The 21,707-nt window shown below is 38.4% G+C and overlaps 1 protein-coding gene across 2 annotated transcripts in view; it reads right to left on the reverse strand.

Annotated features, from left to right (window-relative positions):
* Nucleotides 1–21,707, reverse strand: part of KIAA0825 (KIAA0825 ortholog) — a 244,823-nt gene that overhangs the window by 147,029 nt on the left and 76,087 nt on the right. For both annotated transcript variants that reach the window (XR_010469181.1, XM_065046958.1), the window contains exons 7-12: nucleotides 20,308–20,402; nucleotides 18,803–19,030; nucleotides 17,517–17,782; nucleotides 16,140–16,290; nucleotides 7,720–7,910; nucleotides 5,423–5,605 (exon numbers count right to left, since the gene is read on the reverse strand). Coding sequence is in view for 1 of the 2 variants with exons in the window: in XM_065046958.1 (XP_064903030.1) it covers nucleotides 5,423–5,605; nucleotides 7,720–7,910; nucleotides 16,140–16,290; nucleotides 17,517–17,782; nucleotides 18,803–19,030; nucleotides 20,308–20,402 (1,114 nt within the window). In the remaining variant the exon portion in view is untranslated. The remainder of the gene's footprint in view (nucleotides 1–5,422; nucleotides 5,606–7,719; nucleotides 7,911–16,139; nucleotides 16,291–17,516; nucleotides 17,783–18,802; nucleotides 19,031–20,307; nucleotides 20,403–21,707) is intronic.

The raw sequence follows: 21,707 nt of genomic DNA on the forward strand, positions 1-21,707 counted from the left end.
AAGCTATACAAAGAAGATAACTACTTTTAAAAATGCCACTTCTACAGAACTCATTTGTGACATATTTCCTTTACTTTCCGAAGTGATTCAATGACACTCCCAATTTTGGGTCAGTGCTCTTTCTACTTCTATTTCTATTGTAAGAGTAGAAGGACTTTTAAAAATACCTCAGGAAAAGACATGAGGACTTTCTTGGGACAAGAGATCCTTTTACAAGACTTAAAAAAGCTGCTGCTACAACACGGAAACAGTGAGAGTGGATCTAAATACAGAATGGAAATCACAGTATCACAGTATCACAGTATGTTTGAGATTGGAAGGGACCTCAAAAGATCATCTAGTCCAATCCCCCTGCTGGAGCAGGAACGCCTAAGTGAGGTCGCACAGGAACATGTCCAGGCGGGTTTTGAATGTCTGCAGAGAAGGAGACTCCACAACCTCCCTGGGCAGCCTGTTCCAGTGCTCTGGCACCCTCACTGAGAAGAAGTTTCTTCTCAAATTTAAGCGGAACCTCTTGTGTTCCAGCTTGATCCCATTACCCCTTGTCCTATCATTGTTGGCCACCGAGAAGAGCCTGGCTCCATCCTCATGGCACTCACCCTTTATATATTTATAAACATTAATGAGGTCCCCCCTTAGTCTCCTCTTCTCCAAACTAAAGAGACCCAGCTCCCTCAGCCTTTCTTCATAAGGGAGGTGCTCCACTCCCTTAATCATCTTCGTTGCCCTATGCTGGACCCTCTCCAGCAGTTCCCTGTCCTGCTGGAACTGAGGGCCCACAACTGGACACAATATTCCAGATGTGGTCTCACCAGGGCGGAGTAGAGGGGCAGGAGAACCTCTCTGACCTACTGACCACTCCCCTTCTAATCCACCCCAGGTGCCACTGGCCTTCCTGGCCACAAGGGCACAGTGCTGGCTCATGGTCACCCTGTTGTCCACCAGGACCCCCAGGTCCTTTTCCCCTACACTGCTCTCTAATATGTAATTTCCCAACCTATACTGGAACCTGGGGTTGTTCCTGCCCAGAGGCAGGACTCTACACTTTCCCTTGTTAAATTTCATCAGGTTATTCCCCGCCCAGCTCTCCATCCTGTCCAGGTCTCTGATGGCAGCACAGCTTCCAGTGTCACCACTCCTCCCAGCTTAGTGTCATCAGCAAACTTGCTGATAGTACACTCTATTCCCTCGTCTAAATCGTTAATGAATATATTGAATAATATTGGCCCCAGAAATGCATCGGAGTCTTCAGGAACTCCTTATTTAAAAGGTAAAATCTCCTCTTATAGTGTGCATTAATAGTATTTGTGTTTTGTCCTTTAATTATTTTAAATTATTTTTAAACTATTTTTTCATGGCTGCATATACGTAATTAAGAAGTGTAGCTACAGTCTGTAATATACTATATAAAATGCTATACAGTCACTGTCTGCCAACAAGACCCCAGATAAAAGATGAGAGAGAATTACACTTTTCAATGAGAAAGACAGGTGTAGAGCTTCTGAACTTCTACAAGAGATAGAATGATTTACTTGGAAATTAATTTTACTAATCAAACAAAATCAGTAGTAAGAATTTACTACAGGGTTCAAAATGACCTTGAGTAAGCAATATCTGAGCAGGATTAGCAAATCGTGAGTTTGTGCTTCATGAATTCACGAAAACCTGAAGATTAAAAATAAAGCTGATTCTAATATAGATAAATGGAGAACTTAAACTAGAAAATAATTATTTAAAAGACAACTATTTCAACATTGTGAGAAAACCGAAGGGAAAAATTTTATTGTCTCTCATCCTCTGAAATATTTTTCTTAATACAGCAAAGCATAGAAGCATCCTCCTACAAGAAAGCATGATAAATACAGTTTTGGTAGAAATCGGATAAAAAAGACCACATCTTGCCTACTGATAGTGTTTGAACTGTTTGAGAGAATTCTGGGCTAAAGCAGCTTGTTAAGTGTGTTTCTTCGCTGTGTCCTAAGGACAGACACAGGGGATACTACACTTTTGGACTTTGAGGCCTATAACGAAACCTCTACACAAATTTTCAAAGTGAGATGGAGATCACCTGAGGGCTCTAAAGGTTGTTTAAATATTACGATAACTTCAAATGCTATGAAAAAAATCAAGCATCTAAGGATAATACAACAATTCTGGTGCCAGTATTTCTCAGTGCCCACTGCTGGCTATGTAATTCTTGCCAGGAAAACCCAACTCTGTGCCAGACAGTTTAATTCAACTACTCTTCTGACAGAAGTATAATAATAGCTAGTAGGAAATTTGTTTTGACTACTAGTTATGTTAAAGCAGCTGCCTATAGTCTCAAAGCAGTGGATAGCATCTGTGAAAGTATTTAATACCACAGCAAGATTCCAAGCGACGGTGGTTTTATTCTTCAGCAGAGTGTGACAAGGTGAGAATTGATCTTGTAAGCCCCAGTGCAGGTGTGAAAAAATGAGATGCCAACAAGATGCATCCTAATGGTATTTCCTTGTAGACTTTAAAGGATTTAGCTCTGTATATGGAATAAACATAGCTAAAAAGCAATTTCATGAATTATAACTCTCATATGTTAACATTTAGATTAATACTTTCAGTTTTTAAAATGGAATGGCAGGTATTTTTACTCAATAGACAGCATTTTTATGAAAAGAACCTCTAAATTCTCCTCTCAGCATTCAAGTCATTCACCTGATTTCTTGTTGAGAAAGTAACATATAATAATTCATAGTACCAAATCACAAAAAAGTGCATCCACCTTACTCGTTACGATCTTCTCTAACAGAAAGGTTGTCACCAAGGAGGTTGGACTAGATGACCTCCAGCAGCCCTTTCCAACCAACACTTCTGTTATGCTAAAGTTACTTCAGGAAGGCCAGAGAGCGATGGAGGAAAATGAAGCACAGAAAAATAAGTATTAAAAACTGATGACCCGAGACGCACATGTGAGTTTGGGACCAGGCCTAAGTAACCTTGTCCTACAAAAGAGAAACTCTAAGTGATAGCAGAATGTACAATGTTTGATCACAACATTAGGAAGAAGGAAGGCTATGCCAGAATCACTTTATTTGAAGTTAAGTATGTTATTAATGTTTCAACACCCCTACGATTTTGTTGCATTTCAACAACATAATAAAGAATCTTGAATAATTTTAATTCCCTGGAAACAATAGTTAATACAGCATCTCTAGTAACTTGGAAAAGAGCCAGTCCTATTATTAGACAGCTCCTGGAAAACAATGTTCTGTCATCACCGCTTTTATGATTACACAAAACTTTCCTAAGCAGTCTAAAGATTAATTTAAACCTAGTCCCTGCAGGGAAATCTTCTAGTACCAAAAGAGAGCATGATAGATTTAAAAGAAAAATCTTTATTTCACTTGCAGTTAATTTTACCAAAGTTCATAAAGATATAGAGCCAAGCTAACAGATGGAAATTTTGATTGTACAGATATAATTCTAAAGAGAACTGATGAAGGATTAGTATTCCTTTAAAATCAAGCACAACGTCTAAATTTGTTAGTGATACATTCTTAACAGGATGAACTACACACAACTCAGTAAATAATGGATCAAAGAATTCAACATAAAATTCAGTATATGAAAGTGCGGCCAAATGGATACAGTCATTCAAGAAGCTAATTTGGTAAATCTGGTTTTCCTCTGTATTCTGGACACTGGGTTGGGTTACCTGACAAATATTGGCTGTAATGAAACATACCATATAAAATCACTGTTTTAAGACAGGAGTTTCACAGGTTTTGAAAAACAAAGTTCTGAATACGCACTTCACGAAAAGTATATTTTTTCACTTACTGAAAAACATGCATCATCTCTCTAACAATGTTTTTTAGCGTATTATTTTTGTAACTAGATAACAAAATATGACATTTTTTCGTATTCTTAAACAAAGCTGCCAGATTTTGGTTATGATTTGCAGAGTACTTTCTAGTAAATTAAATGAGCTGCTACATCCTGCATATGTCAAGCTTTTGATCTCTAGAAAAGTAAGTTAGGATACTGAAATTTATATGCCTAAATATGAAACCTATATGACCAGGTTGTTAATCTGTGGCATTTTACACTAATACAAAATATGCTGCCCCACTCCCTCCATTGGCACTTTGTTCTGGAACTCAGTGACTTCTCAATTTGTGCACACTTTTCACTGCTCCAGACACAGATAGATCTGTAAACAACACGGGTAGCTGGAGAAGGCTAGAATAGCTAAAAGGAACAGATTATACTATATATTTATTTTAGTCCACCATTCTAAAGGCTTTCATAAAGAAAAGGTGAAATGTCCAAGTTTACAGCAGAACCAGCCAAAGACACCACAATGTCCATTCCTGCCTCCACTGCTATTGCCGCGGCAGGGCTACCGAACCCGTCCATGAGTCACCTTCTTAATTGCTATTTTTTTCATGAATCTGCATTGTATAAGATCAAATATCCAGTCACAATCCCCTTTTGCATGTTTCTCAGAGCCTACAACATTAAAATAAGCCCACGAATGACAAAAAAATATTTAAAGAAGCTTAAATGGAAGAGGTCTCCAACCTCCTCTTTGTATCACTAGTATTACCCAGAATATTTTTATCTAGAGTAATAAAGTAAAAGCCAGCTGAACAGGATTTGGCTTTCTTAGTTTTGGGTTTTGTTGTCGTTTTGATTTGCGATATCACTTTGTATTCTCTCTTAAACCCAATTTGCAGCAGAATGCTTAGCATGAGAAAGAAATTAAAGACTTAGTGCAAGTGCAAGTAGCGTGACAGAATTTTGTAATGATGGGCACTCTATACTCTTTCAGACTATGTTTAATATTTTTGAAGCATACTGGTCATGTAAACAGATGAACATTTCGGTAAATGATCTTTAAATTCCAGTACTTATAGAATTATTATGGGATGACGGCAGAACATTCTGATTTACCTAGAAGCTGAAGGTAGATAAATCTGATCAAGGAAGATGATGAAAAGTTTTCAATTGTATGAGTGACTAAGTCCTAGAAAACTTTACCAAAGGCTTTGGTACCATAGTAGAAAATGTCTTTAAACCACTTCTAACAAGATGTGTCCTAACTGAACAGTAAATTGCAAATTAGGGACAGTAATTACTAATGAAATTCTACTGTTTGCGTTACAGAGGAAATCAAACCAGACATTCACTATGGTCTATGTTATCACCAGAGAAAAAATGTGCAGTATGGAAGTTCAATCCAGATCTCAGCAGATATAATGGGGCTTTAGGTAAGATCATAAAGATAAGTTCGAGACCAAGTAAGGAAGTAGTCAAAGGTTATAAAAATGTGTCAACACTATGCATTGCATTTGTATTTCAACACAATTATTCACCTTGTAGATCTATCCATATAAGCTCAAGAAACAATTTATTGCAAACTGAACATTTCTTTGATACTCACTCATACAAATTCTTCAGTGGTGAAGTTAAAATAGCCAGCACAGAGAGCAGACTATTGCAGTGGCTGTGTATTGTATAGATCTTGAGATCCTTGTCTTCGTGTGGATTCAGAAACTCCTGCACAGAGCTACAAACGGACCAGAGCATCTCCTCAGTGGACATCAATATTGCTGCAATATCAATTCTGTAGGGGAAAAAAAAAAACAAAAAAAACCCCAAAAACCATTACTTTGGACATCAGGATAGCGGTAAATTTCAGTTAGAGTGTCCCTTTGATAACAGAAAATACAAACAACATAGCATGGATTTCAAATTTTACCTTCTACCAGTGGTGTAGGAATTCTGAATCCAGTACACCAAAGAAACTCAGTGTTTGCCCAAAAAGTTGTTATTGAAACTAGGTAAAAGGATAATGCTACTAGATGGGAACAACTTACCTTCTAAACTACAACTAGATAAGATTAAATTTCTTCTTCTTTACGGCAGTGTGTAATTAGAATGTACACACTATTTTCAAATCCTGATGGAGGAAAAAAGCCTGACAAGTGAACTAAACCTTCAATTCTCAAAACTTTAGCTGCACCATGTTATGATGTGGAACGTTTCCGAGTCAGTAATCTGTTACCTCTTGATATCAGCTGGCAGAGCATCGGGGTCATTGGCCTAAACAACAGCAAGAACCCAAACTATCACATTATCTCACACAACAGAGAGGAAACAGGTGGATAACACAAAATGTGTGGCAGGCATGAGGTTGGATTGAAAAAAGTACCTAAGTACCTGAAAGTCAATGCAATCATCTGCATTTTTAAGAATCATCTTATTTGGGGGAAATCTAGGCAAATGCACATTAACAGACATTTGTCTGTATTACAGATCAGATCTCTAACATTTTAAGGACCATTGGGAGAAAAGATCCCCCCACCAAAGCACAGTGTTATTAAAAAAAAAATTAAAACTTCTGTAACAAAAATATATTAAATTATATTACTTTTATTGTTGTTGTTGTTGTTGTGGGCATGACTGCATAATTCAGTTCATCTACTGAGAAATTTGGGAATCACCTGATTAAATAAAATTGCTTCTCTACAAAATGACAATGTACAAAGTTCCTTATTCAATATGTTGAAGCAAATTCCTACAGAATTGACCAATACTACATTTAAGAAATACTGTAAAAATACATATTCTTCATATTTCAGGGCAATATTTTTTTTTTTCCAGGAAATGTCCAGGAAAGTTTCCAGGAAACCTGTCTGTACATGAAGATATATAAGAGCGTAATCATGGCACATTAGTGCAGGAATAGAGCATACAAACAGGTATTCTGATATGTAGAATAAAACTTTGGTTTTCTTCTCATCTACTCAAAAAACATGAACTTGTGCGAATTACTTAAGCTTCCATGACACTGCTCCTTTTCACAAGAGTTACGATGACCACACATAACTCTTAGCTCACACAGGACGTATCTTTACTGAGTGTCTCTCATCTCCTACAAATGACGGGTGTTAAGTTTTTAACTCCCGTGGCCACCATGGACTGCGCCACTTTCAAAATCTAAACAGAGGACCATATTCATACAGAAAACGTATATAGCAAAGGGGCAGGATGAGAAATACGCTGATTTCTTCAGTCAAACAAGAAATTGGCTAGGAAGAGAAAGGGCAGAAAGGGTAGGGTAAGCTTTGACCTGGAGACGTGCTTTAGTATTTCTTAGCGAGAGTCTTCTGTCAAAACATAAGAATCCCAATTAGGAGAACTTGCGGCTTCACATTTCCTAAAATGACAGAAAAAGGGATAGCCCCTTTTTCCTCCCTCCTTCTGTACCACTGGTTTTATTCCTGCAAATCTTTTGATGTGACCTCATAGCTCTTTCACTTGAGAAGCCCTAAGAAAACCCAAATTCTATCAGAACACATGGAGTTTTCTTCAGCCATCAACGGCACGATTACTAATCCTGATGCTGCCGTTTCTACCCACGTTTTCAGTCGCATCATGACTCCTCAACACATGGTTCATCATGACACTTCCAAACCATTCAAGCAGTTTATGGAACAATTTCACCAAGAACTCCAAGGAGGTCTTTGATTCTGCCTAGTTTAGTATATGACTACCAAATATACTTAAATATACAAAATGTATTGAATTGAAATGAACATCAAGATACATAAGTTGTGTCTACTCCCTCTGCTGTGTTCATTAAAATTTAAATTTGAATAAAAGCAGTGCATAACAGAAAAATAAGATTTACTTATTCTATCCATTTAAAGTGTGCATTAAATATACAACTGTTACCTGATTTGTGGCGTTCTCTTGTAACTGGGGCAGGCCTGACAATATCTGGAGGACAGCATAGCCAAAGATTGCTCTAGAACATCTGTAAGAATCTCCTGGGCTTTCTTGGGAGATAGAATAGTCCATAGATCATGACGAAGAGCAGCGCAGAAGTAATGCCACATCTGGATGGAGAATGAGCATCTTTCTCCCTATCAAAACCACCACACATTATTAATAAAAACACACCTTCCAAAATGTAATTTAGTTCCTATAGGTCTAAGTGTTTAAATCTGAAAGAAAATAGCCAAAGAGTTTCAGGCACATGATGACTGAAAAACTGTTCTTGACAAGATGTGAAATATCTCTATGAGCAAGGAAACACATGTTCCATTTCAGTTACAAAACAAGAGTTCTGCCACAAAAAGAACCCCACAGCATTTCACCTCTTTCAGCCTTAATTAACCTGTTCTCAAAACCCATAGTGTTATAGGTCTAGTTTAAAAACATATACAGTATTCTGTACTCACTAGAATAGTCAGATTACTTTAATATATCAATTTGTCCTCAAAAGAAAATAATTACTTGTATTACTTGAGCACACAAATTTCTCCAGATTCAAACTTGCCACATCTGACTGTGATTATGAAACTTTATTAAACATGGTGTTTCACAAAGATGGACTCAATATGAAATCACTGTATCTCTGAAATCAGGTCCATCTCTTTGAAACACCCTGTATATAATGGACGTGCAATGAGAGCAGAAAACAAAAACAAACAACTGAACAATTTGATAGTAAGAGATGCCCAGAATTTTTTAGTAAGATTTTTTTTTTAATTGTATAATGGTTACTTAATGAAACTAAACGTTTTCTGGAAAGAAAACAGCACTAGTATTAATATTTCATTATCTATACAGAACCGCCCCAATAGGACACAGAGATAAAATCAGAAAGACAAAATCACAGCAGTTGATCCATAATTTTTCTAAGAAGTTTATAGTTCAAATCGTATTTAAATATTTTAACTAATAGCTATTCAGAAAATACCGTTATTATTGAGCTACATCAGAACAAAGACTTGAATCTTCACTTCCCACATTCCAATGCAGTTAAGAAATATTTTAAGAATTTTTTTATATTTTAGCTTTATCAGAAATATAAAAACAACCCCATGATCTTTAAAATACTGTAAGAGTTTGATAGACATTCTCTAATAATAATAATAAAAAATAATCTGGCTTCTTTTTAAACATACCACATTAGCAGGTTACTGGAAGTTGTCATTATTCAGTATTTCTCTGACATAATATTTGAAGTGTATTTTAGATTAAAAAGTGGTAAATTACAACAATGAACAAAAGTACCAAACTTGTGACCACGGCTCTAGTAATTAAAGTTATGATTGGTAAAGGTATATATAAAATCTTATTTAGAAAAACAAAACATGTAACTCCCAAAACAAACAAAAGAACCCACACACCCCACAAACAAAAACAGCCCCAAGCAAACAAAAACCAAACCAAACAAAAACCAACAACAACCAAACCCATGCAATTTTCCAAGTTTCACTAATGCAGAAGAGAAAAATGTAATACAGGTAAGTTTCAAAAGAAACTTACATGCCTAATTTTCTTCGTTTATAGAATTATTACCATCTTAGAACTGTTTTCAGCATCTTTCAACAGGCAAACCAAACCAAATCATTCTGATATTTTGAATAATCAAGCACTTGACAAAGTGTTTCCATGCAGGTAGTCTTATATTAACCAAAAATTCATATAATAAAATACTTAAAATAATTTCCTATTTTTCTTATGTGAAATAAAATTACAATATTATTGAGTGATATACTGAAACATCTTCATATGAAAGTACACATTTACTCCATAACTTTGCGTAACTCAAACTTCAGTACATTTCTATAAGTCTGGTTTTCTTAGGCATATTACCAAGATTACTCTTGAGATACATTCCAATAGATTTTATCTAGAAAAAAAAACCCTAAGCCTATCTTACAGACTTTTTACTAACATTTACCTTTCTTTGCAAATACATTTCAACTCTTCTGGAATAAACTTACCATGTAAAAAATAATTAGTATTAATGCCTAATGAAAACCAATTTATTTTGGTCATATCTTTCAATTTCAAAAACCAGTTAAATTTTTTTAAAAGCTATGCAGCCTTAACAAAGAGAAATATAATTCCAAATTAATTTTCTAACATAGGGTATTTATTTTTTTGAGTAACTGAATGCTGGCAAGTTTTACCTTTTAACCCTGTAACTATAAGCAAGAATGGCTTAATTTACTCTGCTCTACTTAATTTAAAGCAGTAAATTGAATATCACTCCTTTTCTAACATTGTACCTCCACTGCAGAAGCCACAGTTTCACTGAAGATTTAATGCGATTCATTCCCCTTTTCTGACCTGTTTTTCTATTTGTTGCAATTTCTAGACAATTCCACTGGTAAACATCTGCTATTTTTGCAGGCTTCGTATAATACAAACAGATGCGAGTTTTTATTTAGCTTATATATCAAGAAACAACCAGCTGCGCTTTATTACAGAAGCCACTCAATATTATCTTTGAACAGACAATTCTTTATTCTTTGACTATTAGAAAACATAAGTTCCCAAAGCTACGGCAGATGTCTCCTGCGCTAAAAGCTCAGTTTGAAAATGTCATCTGGAGAACTGGGTGTTGGGGGCACTCCACCAGCCAGACCCTGAACCCAGACTCCGAACTGTGCTTTCAGGGCTCAGCTCACAGCCCACATCACCATAAATTTGTTACTCATATCTCACAAAATCTCTGCTTAACTTTCCTAAACGGTGTTCAAAACCTTCTGTGATCTCATGGTGATTATAATTATTTTAATTCCGGTTTCCACCGTTGGATTAGGTGCATGTCAGAGGAAACATGAGCAAGCAGGCACTGAAATTAGCTATGAAAGTCAACAAATATTTTAATACACATTGTTCTTATATTTACAATGCAGAAAATTCTTATCTAGAATGTAATTATAATACCATTTTCTACCAGTCTTCTTCTCAGATGTTACCATTCTACAAAAAAAACCAAACAAATGAATACAGAAACTGCAGCTCCATGTAATCAGACATGGACACTGTCCAGATTGAACAGAGAGCTTTGGCTGGAACTTGGGAATAAAGTTACATCTATCTATCTATTTATCTATCTATCTATCTATCTATCTATTTAGATAGATATCTCATATCTCACAAAATCTCTGCTTAACTTTCCTAAAAGATGTTCAAAACCTTCTGTGATCTCATGGTGATTATAATTCTTTTAATTCCGGTTTCCACCGTTGGATTAGGTGCATGTCAGAGGAAACATGAGTAAGCAGGCATCTATCTATCTATCTATCTATCTATCTATCTATCTATCTATCTATCTATCTAAATAGATATCTATTTATCTATCTATCTATCTAAATAGATAGATAGATATCTCGCATCTAAATAGATAGATAGATATCTCGCATCTAACTAGATAGATAGATAGATAGATAGATAGATGTATATAAAATTATATTCATGACCTCTGGAAGAAGGGGCAGGCTGCTCAAGAGGAATACAAGAATTCTGTGAGGTTATGCAGGGAAAAAATTAGGATGGCCAAAGCCCAACTAGAGCTGTGCCTGCCTACTGCTGTCAAAGAGAACAGAAGATGCTTCTAAAAATACATCGGCAAGGAAAGGAGGGCTAAGGAGAATCTCCATCTCCTGAGGGATGTGGAGGAAACACAGTGCCAGAGGATGAGGGAAAGGCTGAAGTACTAAATGCCTTTTTTGCCTCAGTCTTTAATAGTCGGAACAGTTGTGCTCCAGGTACCCACCCCTCTCAGGCAGAAGACAGGGATGGAGAGCAGAATGAAGCCCCAATAATCCAAGGGGAAATGGTTGGTGACCTGCTACACCACTTGGACACCCACAAGTCTATGGGGCCAGAAGAGATACACCCATGGTTGCTGAGGGAGCTGGTGGAGGTGCCCACCAAGCCACTTTCAATCATTTATCAGCAGTCCCCGCTAAGTGGGAGGTCCCAGTTGACTGGAAATTGGAAAATGTGATGCCCATCCTCAAGACGGGCTGGAAGGAGGATCTGGAAAATTACAGGCCTGTCAGTCTGACCTTGGTGCCGGGAAAGGTCATGGGACAGATCATCCCGTGTGGCAATCATGTGGCACATACAAGACAACCAAGTGATCAGACCCGGTCAACATGGGTTTATGAAAGGCAGGTCCTGCTTTACCAGCCTGATGTCCTTCTATGACAAGGTGACCCACCCAGTAGATGAGGGAAAGGCTGTGGATGTTGTGTACTTAGACTTCACTAAAGCCTTTGACACCGTATCCCACAGCATCTCCTGGAGAAGCTGCAGCTCATGGCCTGGATGGTGTATCTGTGATGGGTAAAGAACTGGCTGGAGGGTCAGGCCCCAAGAGTTGTGGTGAACGAAGCCAAATGCAGTTGGCAGCCGGTCACAAGTGGCGTCCCCAGGGCTCAGTATTCAGGACAGTTCTGTTTAACCTCTTTATCAATGATCTGGATGAGGAGACTGAATGCACCCTTAGTAAGTTTGCCGACAACACCAAGTTGGGTGGGAGTCTTGATATGTCAGATGGTAGGAATGATCTACAAAGGGATATGAACCAGCTGGATGGATGGGCTAAAGCCAGTTGTATGAAGTTCAACAAGGCCAAGTGCCGGGTCCTGCCCTTGGGTCACAACAACCCCATGAACGCTGCAGCTGGGGAAGAGCGGCTGGAAAAGGCCCTGGGGGTGTTAGTGACAGCGGCTGAACATGAGCCAGCGTGTGCCCAGGTGGCCAAGAGGCCACAGGATCCTGGCTGGTACCAGCACTGGGGTGGCCAGCAGGCCCAGGGCAGTGACCGTCCCTGTGCTGGGACCTGGGGAGGACAAACCACCAATCCTGGGGGTAGTTCTGGGCCCCTCATCATCAGAAGGACATTGAGGCACTAGAGAGAGTGCAGAAGAGGGAACGGAGCTGGTGAGGGGCTGGAGCACAAGTGTGATGGAGCGGCTGAGGGACCTGGGGGGTTCAGCTGGAGAACAGGAGCTGAGGGGAGACCTTCTGATCTCTGAACTGCCTGAAAGGAGCTTGGAGCCAGGGGGGTCGGGCTCTGCTCCCCAGGAACAAGCGCCAGGAGCAGAGGAAACGGCCTCAAGTTGCGCCAGGGGAGGCTGAGGTTGGATCTGGGAAACAGTTTCTTCCCCAAAGGGCTGTGGGGCATTGAACAGGCTGCCCAGGGCAGTGCTGGAGTCACCAGCCCTGGAGGGGTTTAAAAGGCGTTTAGACGAGGTTCTTAGGGACATGCTTTAGTGCTAGATTTAGGTTATAGCTGGACTCGATGATCCTGAGGGTCTCTTCTAAACAAAACAATTATATGATTCTATGTGATCTCTGGAGTGTAGGATTGCCATTTAGTTCGTAATTAAGCATACAATACAAGAATGAGAAGTCTCTTCCTCTTCCTCTTCCTCTTCCTCTTCCTCTTCCTCTTCCTCTTCCTCTTCCTCTTCCTCTTCCTCTTCCTCTTCCTCTTCCTCTTCCTCTTCCTCTTCCTCTTCCTCTTCCTCTTCCTCTTCCTCTTCCTTCTCCTCTATTCATGCATGCAAAACCAAAGAATGGGTGATGTTTTGCTTATTTTGTGGGAGCACAAGGGAAGGTATCTTTTTCCTCTATAAAAGGATTCAAGATTTATAGATGAGGACTGAACCTTTCATAGTTGCATGTAATACTCAAACCTGGGGGAAGAAGGGGTCAGGGTAATGAGGGTCCTGACCAAAATCAGTTTCAAGAGCCAGGCTTCTCAAGGGGCAAGCAGAAAGCCAAGTGCATTTTCCCCTTAAAGAACCAAGATTATGGTGCTGTTGATCACACTGAAAATACATCAAGGGTTGTGAGGCACTGACTCAAGTGCTCCCACTCGAGCTCATACCAGAGCCTGCTCTTGATGGCTGGCAATGTCTTCTGGTGCGTGGCTCCAAGCTGCTCTTGTTCCTGAGCTCAGTAGGTGTGAGAGTCGGTCTGAAGATGGAGCAGTATTTGCCTGACCATCGCCACCAAGAACCCAGAGAACTGAAGCTGAGACAGAAAGAACCCATGGACAATGACTTGGAGAGAGGCCTGAGGAGAAGCATTGTGTTGCACTGTTTCTCTGATACGCGGGGGCTGCTACTAACAACGGCTGCTGTGTGGACTTTGCCTGCTGCTTCAGCCAAAGGAGCCCCCGCCTCCTGAAAGCTGTTGTCATGAGGGTCTCTTTGACCCAGGGACAACAGCTGCCATCCAGAAGATGTGTTCTCACCTGCAGCCTCAGTTACACGTGTCCCCCACCTGCTGCCCCAAACAATGGCCAATGAAAAGGAGCATGCCCAGAAGCTCACCAAGGGTCCTGAGGTCACCCAGTGGACCAGAGAAAGAGCCGTGAATGCTGGACATGTAAGTGTTGGCAAAAGAAAGCGTGAATCTTCCGAGCTTGCGCAGTATGAGCCTGGATTGTGAAATCAAGGCGGAGACTGGCCCGAAACAATGGGAGTGAGGGGGGTGAAGAAGCATAAGAGATGACTCCAGAATTGACACCGTTGAAGACCTTCCCACCAGAGGATCCCGAACCACAACGGAGGACCGGCTGGACTCTACGGGACCCAGAGACCAGAGGGAGCTTCTGAACTGGACTGGCGATAAACACAACCTTATTTCTCATCTTTACTCTTACTTTTCCCCATTTCTTTTCCCTTTTCTCTTTCTTACTCTCTTTCTCCATTGTGTGCCGCTTTACGGGCAAATTAATAAAGTAACACTGCTTGATTGAATTATAACCCCTTGGCATTCTGGTTGCCTTAATTTTGCGCTCTGAGATCAAGGTAAAAGAACCATCACGAGTCTATCACCGAATGGACCGTGACAGCAGGATGTGCACGACTTGGAGGCAGAGCCTCACACTTGCTGCTAGAAATTTCATAACAAGCAATATGTCTTACACCAACTTCTTCCATTGGGATGCCTACCAAAGCTCTGAGTGGATCATGGTCCATCCTTGGGCCGTGGCCCATGGCGCAGTAAAAAGAGCAGAGCAACAATGTAAAATTACATACTTCTCACATCAAGACCTGCAAGCATATAGAGCTGACACACCAGCTTTCTTCATCTCTTCCTACACACATAATTTCTGATCAGGGATGATAAAATTGCTTATCTAACCCATACTCCTTCCTCTTCAGACAGTTACAGCTGGTGATTAGGTTTTCTCCACAGTGAACAGTTATTTGGTCACCAATAAACAGGACACAGCACCATATGGCCTACAAGCAGTGGTGATCACATCATGATTTATCAGTTGCCAAAAGCCACTAAAGTTCTTACTTTACTTTACTTACTTACTCAACCCAGGACATCTGGGCTTACATTCAAACAAAAGTAAAATGCTTATTTACTTGTCTTTGAGGGATGGGCATTTTCATAGATTACTTAGATTATTAAGGTGTGAATCACCTGTCCAGTACATATTTTTGTCACTGACTCAGCACGTTTTATATTACTTCTGTAGAATACATGTATTACACAGAATTTTCTCTCTTGTAAGAGTTTTAGGAAATGTTCAACAAAAACATCCTAATTCTCTCACACAACAAATGATTTAAGGAAGGGCGGGACTTTGTCTCCATGAGATCTCAGTTATTATTGAAAAAAAGCATATAATACTTTCACTTTATACTGAAATAAGTGAAAATAACTTCAAACCGTATATGTAAATCTATGACTGCATTTAACTGGGATGAAAAAAACCCAATAAATTACAATAATTCACTTGATCCTTATGTTTTTTTTTCACAGAGTCATTAGAACAATAGGGTAAGACTTCAAAATGCAGGTGAAATAGCACTAGGTACTTCAGAAATATATTGTTGAATGCTAGATGTAACTACATTGGTCAGCTTTCTTTATCACATCCTTCACTCACAAAAGGTAAAAGGAGAACAAATTGAAAATAAAAATTAAAAAAATCAGATTAAAAAATGTGCAGGAGAAGAAAAGTTGTCTTTCATTTTCATATGTCACATTTTCTATGAAAAGAAGAGTTAAAATGATGGTGTTTTCTTTACTGAGTTCTATATAAGCACCCTGGACTCAACACACAATGTTTTATTAAGCAAATGACACAGGCACTCCATGATAATGATTTATCTCATTTCTAAATGACTGTTTTCCTACATCGTTTCTACAGAGACACTTGCCTGCAATAATAAGATATTCCAAAATAGCAAATTCCAAGAATCTCTATGTAAAAATAATGCTGATCTTATGCTTCTAATTAGTCAGAGAGCTGGCAACCAGTGAAACACATTTTGTAAAAGGGAGGCACAGTAAACTTAACCTCGCACCTCATAAAAAGCTTTGTAGTCATCCCAGTGGTGGCTCTCAGCATCCTGTAAAATGCTTGTAGCACAAACTCTGACGCAGTAGTTCGTAACTTGAAACTGGAGGACGTTGATGAATTCCTGATATTGTTGGACAGGCACCAGGAACAGGGGTCTGTTCAGAGAGAATGATCAAAGAGGCAAAGATTGAAAGGCTGTGCAGTAGGAGGTAACGATCCCCAGCGCTGCAAATGGTTTTGATTATTAGGTATCAATCATTCATTTCCTCTCGGTCCTGGAGTCTGAACCTACCATTCCCTTCTGAAAAATATCTGGTCTTTGTTTCACAAGTTCTTTGAAAAATATTGGCTCATCTAGAAATTCTCATTTAACTAAGTCACTGAGAAATACATCACTTCATCCTATTTGCTGAGATAAAAGTGCATTTGTCATTCAGTTATGGGGAGATTCTGGGCTGCAGCATAATTGCATCAGCACTGAGTGTGATAGAGAAAACATAAACGCAGAATCCAGAGATTATTTTTGGTAGGTATGTACTAAAACTCTTTCATGGAGAAGTACTGAGCAATATTTTGGCTCATTCGCAAAGATACCCTTCATGCAGGTGATTGTGAAACACAGGGGAAGTAGCTCAACTCTGCACACAACCCCTAAGAAATCACACATCTCTTGAAAATTTTGCTAGTTCAGATGTCCCTCCCCAAAGTCCCAGTCTCCGCTTTTCAATTACATATGGCCAGGAACACATGGACCAATATAGAGATTCCTAGTATCTTAAGTCAAAATCTCCTAGTAGCACAGCAAACGTAGTTCTGTTGCCCCACAGGTCAAACACTGTCTTAGACTTTGCGCTACTGCTTCGTATCTTCTCTACTTTTAATTCTGCATGCAATGAAACATGAATTCTAAAACCACATTGGATGTATTTGTTCACATTTCTGTATACAGACCGTGTAAGGAAAAAGCACAGGAACATCTATTAATACTGTCCTCTAAGATTGCTATGTGCTAAATCAGATTTTATTGAAATTCAGCTATTGGAAAGGTCAGAAAAGGAAATTATGGCCTTAGCCCTCTATTTATATGAGAGCAGAGTACATTCAGTTCACTGGACAATCCTATTTACGCAAGCTTAATAAATAAAAAATATTGATCTGCAAATCAAACGCAGATCTTAAACATAAATGATTTGTTTTGTAATGGCTGCTTTAGATTATTAATAGCTTTGATTCAGATCTTTCCACAAATAGCACACGCAGTGCATGGGCTAAAATATATGATGCAATTTGGAAAACTACCACCATGCTGTATCACCAAAGTGGAACCAGGTACTGTGTTATTTATGTTTGAATTAAACCACCGTAAGTAAAAACGACTCACTTTTTGCTCGTTTCTCTCATTAAATTGCTATACATGGTAAGATGCTGAAAGACATATATCGCTGTGGAAAGGGCAGCATACAAGTCTTGCAGGGGAGCCTTGGAGGGGACGTCTTTGCTCTTCTCGTCCAGTCTCGCCAGGACAGCTGCGGCCACTTCGCTGCAGGCGTCCACAAAGTTCGCTCTGATTTCCTCCAGAGAATCGTCCCTGCACGCCAGAGCCAACGGGAGCAACGTGTCCAGCTCCTCCACGATGTCGGAACAAAACTGAGACACACAAACGTGGCATCGCGTTACTTGTATTCTGGCGGCACTATTTTAATTCATACACACGAGGGTCAGATTCTTGAATAATGAAACTGGCACAAAACATAAATATATCATATCAGCTTTACAAACGTTTCGTTCTGTTATACAGGGAAGAAACATTTATCTACTGTAAATTAATTATTATTTCATTCTTTCTTGCTTTAAAGCTGCATAATATATCTTGCGGAAAAATATTAAAACCGTCTTATGCTAATAACGCCTTCATTTTGTTTATGATTATGTTAGACGTACATTCAAAGCATATAAGGTTAATTCCTTATAAACAATGAAAATCTTCTAAACTAATTTATTTTGAAAAATTGTTTACAAACACATTTCTTAATACTGAATTTGAACACAAACTTTTAATCTCTTAGTAAATTCATACATTGATCTCCCTAAAATTAACTCCCAAGAGCCTGTCTGGTATTTTAAGCAAACATTCATTAACAGCATTCCAAATTTTCTAGAACAGTTGCAAAGCTTACTAAATAAAAAAAAAAAAATTCAAACACATATTCTCTTGGAATAATAATTTAATTAATCCTAATAAATGACCTTTCAGCCAAATCAAAGAAGTCTAATTTGGCTATATTATTGGTTATGCTGATTAGTTAAACGACATGTCTGAGGATATGAATACAGAAAATCCCTTTATAGCTATGCTTCAAAGCTTTCAGCATTTTCACATCAAACCACTTGGTAACAGAGCAGATACTAATCACAATGTTTTAGAACTTTTTGGATTAAAAAAAAAATAATGCCAGCAAAGTTTAAAAGTTAATTCTTTCAAGTGTAGACTATGGGTTATTGTATAAAGCTCTGTTCAGCCTCATATTGTAATGCCTCTCACTTTCTTCCTAATTCCATTTATATAAGATATAGAATATTAATGGTACTGTAAGTACTTCAAAGCGTAGATGGCAAACAGCCTTGGCATTCTGTCGCCCCTCAAACTTCAGATCTTTTGATACCTGCCTTAGCAATTCGTTTTGGTTGCTCCTCCTGTTGGACTGCTCCGCAGGACTCCCTCATTTGCTGGTTGTTTACAAGACTCATTGCATAGCCTGCAGCTGAAAACTCTTCTTTCTGCTCATGTTGAAGAATTTTAGTTGAAAAATCCTTGATTGCTATTGTTATACAGTGAGCCACGGAGGACGACAGGTCTTTAAATGCATTTCTCCAGCCAAAATTCAGTAAAATAGGCTGAAATACATACATTGAATCAATCCAAATTCATTATTGAGTGTTAGTATTGTCTGCAACTTATACAAACATCCATAATTAAATTAAAGGACATAATCATATTTTGAAACTCATGTTAATAACTTAAACTATAGTCTGCTAGTCTTGAAATCATATCAAAAGCATTCAACAAAAATGAACATTTGTAATTTGTCATCAAAATTTTAGTAAATACATTTATAGAAAAACCTGTTTAAACAAGACTGACTAATCCTCTTTAACAGAATCCATTTAAAAAAGTCAAATACATTTATAAACATTTTCAATAGTTTAACAAGTAATCCAGCAATGGATACCCTGTAATAATTTCCACTGCAAGGTACAACTGGAAGCTATTAGCTATGAATATTAATGGAGGACACTTAGAGAAGCTGATTTTAACAAAGCCACTCTGGATTTCACTTCTCTAGAGCTGGATTTAGCAAAGATTAAGATGTTTAAATAGAGATTTCTAGGTTTCAGCCAATGCCGGCTTCTACTACAGTTTACACTAGTTCTCTGCCTTCCATAAGTCGTGAGAAGCAGACACAGCAGGACACGGTTACTTTTCCATTAATCTTGCTTTGCATTGCACATATTGTTCTTAGTAATCTATTAGATGCAGGAACATCACTCTCACAAACTGATTCAATTTTTAAAAATTATTTCAGAACTAAAATTGAGCCTTTAGGAAATTAAATCCCACTATCGCAATGCATCAGACTTGTTAGAGCATTTAGGTCCCACAAATTCAACAATAAAAATTTGTTTAGTAGTAGATGGAAGCCAGACTAAAACTTAATCTTGTACACACCTTCTACAAAGTATAGTGTTTACTAAACAGTAGTTTGTTGTCATCAAAGAAACCGGATATCATATTTATCCCTATAGGAAGCATAATCATGACCAAATGCTACAAACTTGATAGTTTTTTTTTAAGATTCTGCTGTTTAGGAATATATTTAATATTGAAGAAAGTTACCATATGTTACCATTTTTTTACTATTTTGTTATGAGGTATCTTACACTTCTGATGTTAAATCCATTCTGCTATTAAATCTTAAATAACAACCACTTCTTCATGAATGCCGTAAGAATTTATTTCATCTTAACTAAGACTTTGCACCTAAAATTAATTGCAGTAGCTAAATAATGGAGCTACAGCAATAGGTGTTTATAATGAACATGGTGACAGACTACACTGGAGACACAGACAAAAGAAAATCCCCTACAAAGTGTAAGATGCTTTTCATACTCACTTCTTCTACCTGAAGTAACTGTTCAGGAAGCACACTGGTTTCATTTGCTCTAGTTTCTCCTATTAAAAGCTCCCCACTAGCTTTCTTCAGAACTCCTGCACAGTATGATAAAAGGGATCAAAGTTAAGATTAATTCTGTAGAAAAGTCAGCAGCCTACAACACTTTCTGATATATCAATATGAAGCATAAAAAAACCCTCAACAAGATGTAGGGGAATACTAATGTTATGATAAAGTCAGATTCAGGTTATACACAGCTCCTTTTATATAACATGATGAAATCCACATCCCATTGTATTCATATTTTATACAAACGCACATATAATGTGTAAAATATAGTTTCTTTTGTCATTAATTCATTTTTATACTCATTGTGCAGTCACCGATTCCTAGGGAGAACAGATAACGTTAGAACAGCTATGTATAAATTAATTTCTATTCTTTGTTCAATAAATTGTATGAATTGCACACTAATGTATTTTTATAGTTTTTATTTATTTGGAAATGCCAATATGATAAGAATAAAAAGACAGTTAATTAGTACAGTTATTATGAACCAAATAATGGTGACAGGAACAACAACAAGTGAAGGTCCTTAAGAAGGGCTGGTACAAAGCCCACTCATAGATCTTGGAGTAACGGGAATATTGCCCCAGTTTTGAGAAGGACAAACCAATATCTGGGGTAGATATCACTTTCATCAGTGTTTCAAGCAAACCAGGAGGTTCCTGAAGTGACTGATGATAACTTCCTCCTCCAAGTGATAGAGTAGCCAACAAGGAGAAGGGCTGTGCTTTATCTCACACCAAAAAGGAGGTGTTTGTCGGGAATGTAAAGGTCACTTGGCTGCAGTGACTATGATATGGTAGAGTTCAGGATCCCAAGGGCAGGAGGAGGTTGAAAAGCAAGCTTACATCCCTATACTTCAGGAGAGCAGACCTTGCCCTCTTCAAAGACCTGACTGGAAGAGTCCCATTGGATAAGGCCCTTGACTGAAATGGCGTCCAAGGAAACTGGTTAATTTTCAATGATCACCTCCTCCAAGATCAAGAGTTGGAAGAAAAATGCCAGGAGGCCTGCATGGATGAACAAGGTGATCCTAGTCAATCTTGAGCACCCACAGAGGGTGGAAGCAAGTACAAGTAACCTGGCAGGAACACAGAAAAAATGTGTGAGCACCCATGGATGAAGTTAGGAAAGCTAAGCCCAAATGCAACTAAATCTGTACAGGGACGGACAGACAACAAGAAACACACAGGAAGCACAGAGGTGACAAATAGAAGACTAGGGAAAATGCAGACCTATTGCTCAATGAGATGGGGGACCTACTTACAGAGACATGGGAAAGGCTGACATACCAAATGCCTTCTTTGCCTCAGTCTTTACTAGCAAGACCGGCC

The sequence above is a fragment of the Columba livia genome, chromosome Z (assembly GCF_036013475.1).
Source record: "Columba livia isolate bColLiv1 breed racing homer chromosome Z, bColLiv1.pat.W.v2, whole genome shotgun sequence".
NCBI lineage: Eukaryota > Metazoa > Chordata > Aves > Columbiformes > Columbidae > Columba > Columba livia.